At 36.0% G+C, this 9,475-nt stretch overlaps 1 protein-coding gene across 1 annotated transcript; it reads left to right on the top strand.

The window, feature by feature from the left end:
* Positions 1 to 3,522: 3,522 nt before the first annotated feature.
* LOC140855622 (uncharacterized) lies at positions 3,523 to 9,166 on the top strand. Its single transcript, XM_073251786.1, has 4 exons — positions 3,523 to 4,191; positions 6,185 to 6,337; positions 6,657 to 7,349; positions 7,679 to 9,166. Exons 1-4 carry the CDS (start codon positions 3,874 to 3,876, stop codon positions 8,753 to 8,755), a joined length of 2,241 nt encoding a protein of 746 aa, XP_073107887.1. The 5' UTR covers positions 3,523 to 3,873; the 3' UTR covers positions 8,756 to 9,166.
* The last annotated feature ends 309 nt before the right edge of the window (positions 9,167 to 9,475 follow it).

The following is a 9,475-nucleotide window of genomic DNA, read 5'->3' on the forward strand; positions in this document are numbered from 1 at the left end:
ATATCTTCTTTATTAAATTATATATTTCCAAATCTTCTTTATAGTTTTGTAGACATATCCATATTCCTTTTTCTATTAAGGCATTTTTTATTTTCTTAATATTTGGATAGATATGTTGTTGATAATTGAGTCTTATAAATTGGTACTTGATTATTTAATTTGACACCATCTTGAACTATATCTCTATAATTGGTGCAAATAATCAAGTTGGTAATGTCTTTAGTTGTTGTACCAAGAGTCCTAGGTTCATATATTACCTTCACTAGATATCGGAGGGTTAAGAATTTTTAGAGGAGAACTACCCCTATTAGGTAAGTCATTGTCTATGGACCTCTTCTATCAAAAATAAAATCATAAATAAAGAGCTACAAATCAATTATAAATGGTAGTTATTTGGACTAGTTAAATTATGTCTAATCATACTTTATTTAGACTTGTCCTAAACTCATCAACCATGCTTTGATGACATTGCAAATCAAGCTTGTCATACCAATTATCATCTTGTATAACTATTTTGACATAAATACATGTTTAAATTGCGCTAATAAAGTAATTAATCATTTTTCTTTGCAAATATGTTATTACAAATTCTCTCCTCTCACATATGATTGTACTTATCTACTATTAGTTAATCATTTAGAGAAAATAATACATGCAAACCAAATCTCCTCGATCTAATGTATGATTATAAACTCTCCTTATTTACTAATAGTAATTAATTTATTTAGTATATTCTGAAACATAGACATAAGTTATTTTTCCATTCATATCTCTCTTCTTTTTGAATAAAATTACCATCACTATACTCTCTCACATTTTAGATACCTCACCTTGTGCTTCATTCTTTTCTAAAGTAAAGAAATAACAAGATATAGCTTGCTTTACAAACATGATATATAAGAATTATTGATGGATCATTAAGTTCAAACAATCTTGAAAGTTTTGTAGAACAAATAAAAACAAATCCTAGATTAACTTTCCTCTCCATGGTTACTAGAAGGTTAGGTATTTCCCAAGATATCCTCTTAAGATATTGCATCTATTAATTTTTGATATCTTGATAATTTCCTCTCTTAGCCAAACAAATATTCGATAATTTTTATGAAACATTGATGAAAACTATATTAGAAGTTTTGGGATATTTTTCTCTCTTTGTTCTATTCTCAATGTATTAATAATTTAAAAGCATAGAAACTAAATTAAGCTAGCCACTTCTAACACTTTTTGAGTATTTCTTAAGATAATGAAGGAAAATAATGAACTTAAATTTATCTTATAAACAGACATATATTTATATTTTTTAAAAAGTAAAATTTAATACTATATGCAATAATATTAATTTAAATTTATCTTATAGCTATATATGTTAACTATGTGCTAGTATAATCCATCTAAATCTTATATTTTAATGAAGCCTCCACTAACATCTTTGTAGCTAAATCTAATCCAATGTTTTAATGCATATGAATATAGATAAGAAATACAAGGACTTAAAACTTGATTACATTCTATAAATTAATATGTTATAGATTCTAAGTTACGGACTAAACAAATATCTATATCAACCATAATTTTTCTTTCCAAAATACAATATCATATTAAATACTTTTTATAATCTATTTATGAAGTATAAACAATGAGCAAATACTTGTTTAAAATCACTTTAAATAGTCTATAGGAAGGTTTGCATACTATATGTATGTTGCATCTATTCTATTTTTTTGGGTTACAATAGCATGCTTCATTATTGTACTTATGTAGATTAACTTGGTATTGTCTATTACCAAAATCTATGCTGATATGATGGGACATGCCAGTGGTATCATGCTATCATTATTAGTAATCTCCTACCATATAGTCACAAGGATTTAGCCACAAAATTCACATTCATAGAAAATTTCACATTCAAAATATTTGTATTAATAACGATGCATAGTTAAATCCTATAGGCTAGTATCAAATTATTTAAATTGATATAATCTAAATATCATGTCCAAGCAATTGGCATTAATGACCAAGTTGATAAAATTTTTAATAGATATACCATGAGTCCTTTAGTTCAAATTCCATTTCATTAGGTTTTGCAAGGTTTAGGCTTAGGAGTATACAAGAGAGGAATATATCATGGTGTGTAGCCTATTGTTTACAAGGTCTCTTCTATTAAAAAAGCAACAAAATATACAAATGAGAATATATTAACCAACTATAAGTTGCACTTGTTAGACTATTTAAATAATGGCTAATTATTTCTTTTTTTGAGATTGAATGAGACTTATGAGCCATGCTTGATTATCTCCAATATTCATTTTATCATAAGCACAACTTGAACTTATAATTGTAAAATATACTTCTAATTCAAATTAATCAAGTATAAGGAATGCAGCATGCCCAACAAATACCTTTCATCTCTTATATAATCATTAGTAGGATTGAAAATGAGTCGAGCTGCTTTCAAGTTACTTGAACTTGACTCAAGTTAACTATCATCAAACTCAAGTAGCTCAAATAGTTTTATAAATATCTTTCATCTCTTATATAATTATTAGTAAGATTGAAAATGAGTCGAGCTGTTTTTTCCAGTTATTCGAACTCGACTCAAGTCAACTATCATCAAGCTCAAGTATCTCAATTAGTTTTTCAAGTTAAACTCAAGTAGCAAAGTACTCGATTTGAAAACTGATGAGTTTATTTAAGATTGTATATATTTTTAATAATATTATTTTTATTTAAAATATATATTAATATATTATTAGTAGGTTAGGATTTGAATTTAAGTTCGAACTCGAGCTCGAGTGTTACTTGACTAATATTCAAGTTGAGTCAAATAATCTCGAGTACTATTTTTTTTTTTTTTAATCAAGCCGAGTTCAAATTTGAAATGTTAAGGTTCAATCGATCTAAAGTTGAGTTTCGAATCCAAATATTTTGAATTGAGTCGAGCTCAAATTTTTAATTACTCAACTAAGATCGACTCGATTACATCGTATTTATTAAATCTTCTAATTAAGAAGTAATAATTTATCAATTTAGCATATTCCCATGAAAATTCTCTTTTTCGTTGTCATCTTGAGATAGTTCGTGATATTTTTGAAGATCAATTTTTTAATATTTTTAGAAATTTTGAATACCTAATCAAAAGCATATCCCATATTAAACTCCAGAGCCAACTGTCTTTCGCCATATCCTCTTAGTATATATATTATATATTTATGGTATGCATTAATTTCTGGTATCCTGATGCCATATCCTCTTAGTATATTATATTTATGATATGATATTTGAGGAAAAGATACGCTCATAAGTGGATTTACTTTTTTTTACCAAAATTACCCCCATTTTCCATCCATATCCAAGTCCTGCGGGGTCCCTTAAAAGACCGATTCGTTTCCAGAAGTGCCCTTGATATTTCAGGTAATTAAAAAATTTGTGGGACTATTTTAGTAATTTCAACACTAACCACACGTTTCGGGTTAAACAGGAGATAAGATAACAACAGATTAAAAAGAGGAAAACGAGAAGATAAAACCGGCCGTGGCTTCGGAGATCTCCACCCCCGTCTCTCCCGTTTTATTGTTCTCCTTCCCCCTTTTTTTTATTTTTTTTAAACTTATTGTGTAAATCCGTATCTCCCTCTGTGTATTCGCGTCTCCCTCGCGTTTCTCCCTTCTTCTCCCCGTCTTCGCCTGTCTTTCCCTCGATCTTCTCCCCCCAAACCCCTTCCGGCGAGCGATCTGCACCAGTTTCCGGGTTTCCTCGCCGATTTCGCTGCGAAAACGCGGATTTTTTCGGGGTTCCGGAGGTCGTTTTGGTGGAGATTTGGCGTTTTTTGGCGGCGGCCGAGGAGGAGGAGGGGGGTTTAGTGCTCCGGCGGGGATGGTGGCGAGGATGATGCGGTGGCGGCCGTGGCCCCCGCTGATGTCCAAGAAGTTTCATGTGCGGCTGGTGGTGCGGCGGATGGACGGGGTGGAGGCGGAGATGGCTGCGAGGGTGACGGCGGAGGTGCGGTGGAAGGGGCCGAAGGCGGCGCTGAGCTCGCTGCGGCGGACAGTGAAGAGGAACTGCACGAGGGAGGAGGAGGTGAGGGATGGGTCGGTAGAGTGGAACGAGGAGTTCGAAAGTGTGTGCTCCCTCACGGCCCACAGGGAGAACTGCTTCCATCCGTGGGAGATCGCGTTCGCCGTCTTCAATGTGGTACTAATTTTAGCCCTGTGATTTTTTAATTGAATTCTTTGTTACATTTTACTCATTTCAGTTATCTTGTTTTGGTTTTCTCTGTAATTCGTCTTTCTATTGAGGAAATTTACCTTCTCCTTCTATGTTTTTTTTCCCTCTCTATTTTGAGCATTATATTTGGCCTTTTTTGCTGCAATCTATATGCACATTTTTGACTATTTGTTGGGGTTTTTCAAGCTGACCAATTTGTGACAGTTAATATACTATCTCTCTCTCTCTCTCTTCCCCCCTCCCTCTCCCTCTCCGTCTCCGTCTCTCTCTCTCTCTCTCTCTCTCTCTCTCTCTCTCCATCTTTTTGGTGCATTTAAATATTTTATACTAATGACAACTTACAACTGGAAGTTAGGGTTTTTATATGCTAGCTCAATGATCTTTTCCCCCTTGCATGAATATTTATCTTGGCTTGTATTTTTTTTTTGGTATTTTTTTCTTGAGAAGATGATTGATTTTTTCAATCCACTCTCCCTTTTATTGGTATCAATCTTCTATCCATCAAAAATTGTTTGATTGAAAAGTTTTCCGTTTAGATGCCCCCTCTTCTCCACTATTGATTTTCTTTATTTGGATTATCCATGTGAAAACCGGTTTCTAATTGTATCTTTTCTGAATATTTCCCCCCTAATTTAGAGGGTTTTTTTGGCACTAATTATTGTAAGCCCGTATAAAGTATCTAAATTTTTATATTGATGCATAATCTAGAGTTCTTACTAAGAGGCTAAAGTGTTAATTTTTAGTTCGTTGAAGGTTTTTTAGTTTCCAAATCATGAGTCTGTCCTTGATTTAGAATCCCCCTCTAAAAATTTTTAGGCTTGCTATATTTATAGAGACTTGGATATTTAAAGAAAGAGAGCTTAAAATAGAAGTTATATTATGACAGTGTTGGAACGATTATAAGGCTGGAATTTTCTTCTTAATTTGGAAATTCATAATTCGGTCTTTTCAGGGATTCATTAGTCTTATTGCTAAACAACAATAACCAGCTATAAAATCTTATATAAATGTAAAAAAGACAATATCACATAAGATCATTATTTTGTGGTCGACCCTCCAAAATCTTTTCCAGCCACCTATATGCGTAAAATTTTTCGCCGACTTAGGATAGTGGAAGTTGATGGCTGCACATGGTCATCTCCTATTTCCTTTGTGGTACCTTCTCATTCATCCTAACTGAAACATAGTTTCTCCACATTATTTTTTCACAAAAACATTTCATCCTTTTCTTCTTGTTATCACTATCCATAAAACAAGATAACTTAAAACTGCAATGGAGTAAGTCATGACTAAATTACAAATGAACTGAAGATATGTTGCAATAAAGTAATAAAATAACCAAAATAATTAGCATTTATGCATGGCATTTCAAACGTTGAATTCTATGATTGAAACTGAAGACATTCAAGTTAGAATTATTCACTGGAAAGTGAAAATCTTTTGAATAACATTGCTTTTAGTTGATCTTGGGCTTTGAATCCATTTAACTAAGGGCCTTTTTGGAAACTCCCACTGCATCCAGTGGGATCATCATGAAAATATCATTGGGGTGGGAAGGACCGACATCGTTGAAAAGGGAGAGGGAGAATGCAGGGGCATTAGGGTTTATCGCAGCGGAATTAAAAAGAAAAAGACCTCTTGAGTTCTTTTTTTTCTTTTGCTCTCCATGGAGTGGAACTTGCAATCACCTGTCCTCTCCCTCTCCTCCCTCTCCCTCTCGCTGTCTTTCTCCCACTCCTTCTCGCTTCCTTTCTCCCACTTCTAGTCTCTCTTCCAGGATGTTCCTGCTGGATCTGGCAGGAACTTCCCAAACAGGACCTTGGAAAGGAAAAAGATGCTAGTATCTTGTTTTTGTATTACAAATGTGCTTATTATCTTATTGCTTGGCCTTTGTGTGTGTGTGTGTTGCATGCATATCTTGTTTATATATCATATTGACCTTATTTTTCCTGCGTTTTAGGGAGTGAACCAAGGATCGAAAAACAAGGCATCTATTCTTGGAATGGCTTCATTCAATCTGGCCAATTTCACAACTTCAGCTGAAGAAGCAATTGAGTTGAACCTTCCATTGTTGCTGCCTGGTGTTGCTACTGGGTCTCCTCCATCACTTCATGTATGTCAATTTATACGTTGTGCTGTGATACCTGATTGCATTGTATGACATAATGATATTTCTTGAGCATTCTTCTTGTATTTTCCTGACCAAGATTGCTCATTTGATTCCCGGTTAGTTTACTACAAGAAGGCTAATGCTGCTTAATAATAGTTATGGTGATCATTCTAGTACTCTGTAGCATAATTGCACCATCATTTTAATCCATTGTTGATTTTATTGTATGCATATTTAGTTCCCACTTTTGATCTGAGGTTTCAAAATTTTATCTCCACTGAAATCATAGTTTTTCTGACTTGGGAAGCTATTCATGTTCCAGCTGGTTCTCGGCTTGTTGGAATTGAGAACATTCCAAGAATCACCAGAGATGGTGCAGAGGCCAATGGTGCCTGCTCCATTGTCTCCTTCATCTGGAGATGCTCTCTCATCGGAGAAAGATGAGCTTTCTGCTCTTAAAGCTGGATTGAGAAAGGTGAAAATTCTTACAGAGTTTGTGTCAACGCGGAAGTCTAAAAAGACATGCCGGGATGATGAAGGTAGTGAAAGCAAGTGCTCTGCGAGGAGTGACGATGCAGAAAACACATACCCATTTGACACGGACTCTATTGATGATGATCTTGATGAAGGAGAGCTGGAAGATGGGAAAGAGGATTCTAATATTAGGAAGTCGTTCAGTTATGGTACATTGGCATCTGCTAACTGTGTTGGGGGTTTGTTTTACTATGATGCGAGGACAGATGGGGAGTACGAGGACTGGGTCTACTATAGTCATCGAAGATCTGATGTGGGCTATTCACATGTGGAGGAGACAGCATCATCTGTTCCTGAACAATCTATGTTGCAGACTTCAAAAAGGAGTATCCTCCCATGGAAAAAGAGGAAGCTAAGTTTTAGATCTCCAAAAGCCAAAGGCGAGCCACTATTAAAGAAAACATATGGAGAAGAGGGAGGAGATGACATTGACTATGACCGTCGGCTGCTGAGCTCTTCTGATGAATCTCTCTCTGTGGTGGTATGCTTCTTTGCTGCTATATTTTGTCATTGTCGTCATAATCTCTCTTTATGTGATAGAAGTAGGACATGTTTAGCTGAACTCATTGTTCTTTGATCTCAGATTTGATATGCTATTTTTCTTCTTTATGTGGCATCTGTTGTCCTTTAGCATCTTTTGAGATATAAGATTAATAAGTGGCCTCTTAGATTTTGCTTTTAGGTATAGAGAAGGTTATCGAATGTGGGTATTCATTGTTGTATGACAATTTATTTGTTTTTTTTTTTGTTTTAAATAGTTTGGAAGTTGCAAGGAGGAATTTAAAGTGTCTTGGTTGATTTTGTTTGCAGAGACAAAAGGTGGATGAAGATGGTGCTATGAATCGCTCATCAGTATCTGATTTTGGTGATGACAGTTTTGTGGTAGGCAGCTGGGAGTCAAAGGACCTAGTGAGCCGCGATGGTCACATGAAACTTTCCACCCAGGTCTTCTTTGCATCTATTGACCAGAGGAGCGAGCAAGCTTCTGGTGAGAGTGCATGCACAGCTCTAGTTGCTGTCATCGCCGATTGGTTTCAAACCAACCGAGCTATGATGCCTATCAAGTCTCAGTTTGACAGCCTCATTCGAGAAGGTTCTCGTGAGTGGAGAAAACTCTGTGAGAACCAGACATACCGGGAGCGCTTCCCTGACAAGCATTTTGATCTTGAAACAGTTCTCCAGGCAGAGATCCGTCCACTTTCTGTTGTTCCAGGGAAGTCTTTCATCGGGTTCTTTCACCCTGAAGGCAGTGATGATAACAGCGGCTTTGACTTCCTGCATGGTGCCATGTCTTTCGACAACATCTGGGACGAGATCAGCCAAGGTGGACCAGATTTCCCCACTGATGGAAGTCCTCACCTCTATATTGTGAGCTGGAATGATCACTTTTTTTTTCTTAAAGTTGAACATGATGCCTATTATATAGTAGACACACTTGGTGAGAGGCTTTATGAAGGGTGTGACCAGGCTTACATTCTGAAGTTTGATGAAAGCACGACAATACACAAACTTTCTGCCAAGAAGAAGACTGCTAATAGCGAGGCCACAGGAGCTGGTAGTGTGGATGGTTTGACGGGAGAGCAGGATAGTGGAAATGACGCTTCAGAGGGGGAGCTTGTCTGCAAGGGGAAAGAGTCCTGCAAGGAATACATCAAGAGCTTCTTAGCTGCAATCCCAATTAGGGAACTGCAGGCTGATATTAAGAAGGGGCTGATGTCTTCGACACCTCTCCATCGCCGACTCCAGATTGAGCTCCATTACACAGAGCCATTGAAGGAGGCAAGTGCAGCAGTATTGCCATTAGCAGCAGCAGAGACATTCCCTGAGTTTTCACGGCCATTGGAGCCAGTAGCAGCATTTAACCTAACACCAGCGGTTGTTGTATAGAGAATCGAGTTACTTGGTGGAGGGCTGGTTGTCCTTTTCTTTAACTTGGATCAAGTGTGTTACATTATAGATAGCTGCTGTCTATCTGAGATGGATGGGCTAAAGCAACGAGGCCCATCAAAGAGTGGTCCGATCTTTCCTATTTTTCTTTTCCTTGCATTGATTTTAGCTGTCTTTTATGCTTTTGTTATATGCCATCCGCCGCCCTCATTTTGTATAGTGGTTTTTATTTGTCTGGACTTATCCCAGTGTCTGATAAACTGCATAGTGGCATGTCAATATCCTTCCTTGTGGACGGACTTGTTGTTTGCCACCTTCACAAGTTGTTTCTTAAAATTTCTTTCCTGATACTGCATAGAACTTAGAATTTGTTCTGACCTTGTGTTATAAACAGATCCATAATGTTTTGTAGATAGAGCTTCCAAACTGGTTTTGCTAGCTGTCGTGCCTATCTATAAGCAATGAGCTGTAATGCTGCTTGTCTTGAGGGGGTGCTCTCTAATCTCTATCAAATGCCGCTGCTAGACTAGATGTATTAAATATGCAACTCTATGTGTGAAATTACTTCAAATCATTATCTTTCCATAACATGAAATTAAATATGGTATTAAGTTACCAATCTTGTTTATGATTAATATTAGTTAAAGAAGACGTAATTTTCCAATATCTTGAGATAAATTGTTTTGCATTATTATCTCAATCAGCCTTTTAATGCATTTA

The sequence above is a fragment of the Elaeis guineensis genome, chromosome 2 (genome assembly GCF_000442705.2).
Source record: "Elaeis guineensis isolate ETL-2024a chromosome 2, EG11, whole genome shotgun sequence".
NCBI lineage: Eukaryota > Viridiplantae > Streptophyta > Magnoliopsida > Arecales > Arecaceae > Elaeis > Elaeis guineensis.

Coding starts and splice junctions, on each gene's coding strand:
- LOC140855622 (XM_073251786.1), top strand. CDS start 3,874: ATGGTGGCGAGGATGATGCGGTGGCGGCCGTGGCCCCCGCTGATGTCC. Junction 4,192..6,184: donor CGTTCGCCGTCTTCAATGTG/GTACTAATTTTA, acceptor CCTGCGTTTTAG/GGAGTGAACCAAGGATCGAA. Junction 6,338..6,656: donor GGTCTCCTCCATCACTTCAT/GTATGTCAATTT, acceptor TTCATGTTCCAG/CTGGTTCTCGGCTTGTTGGA.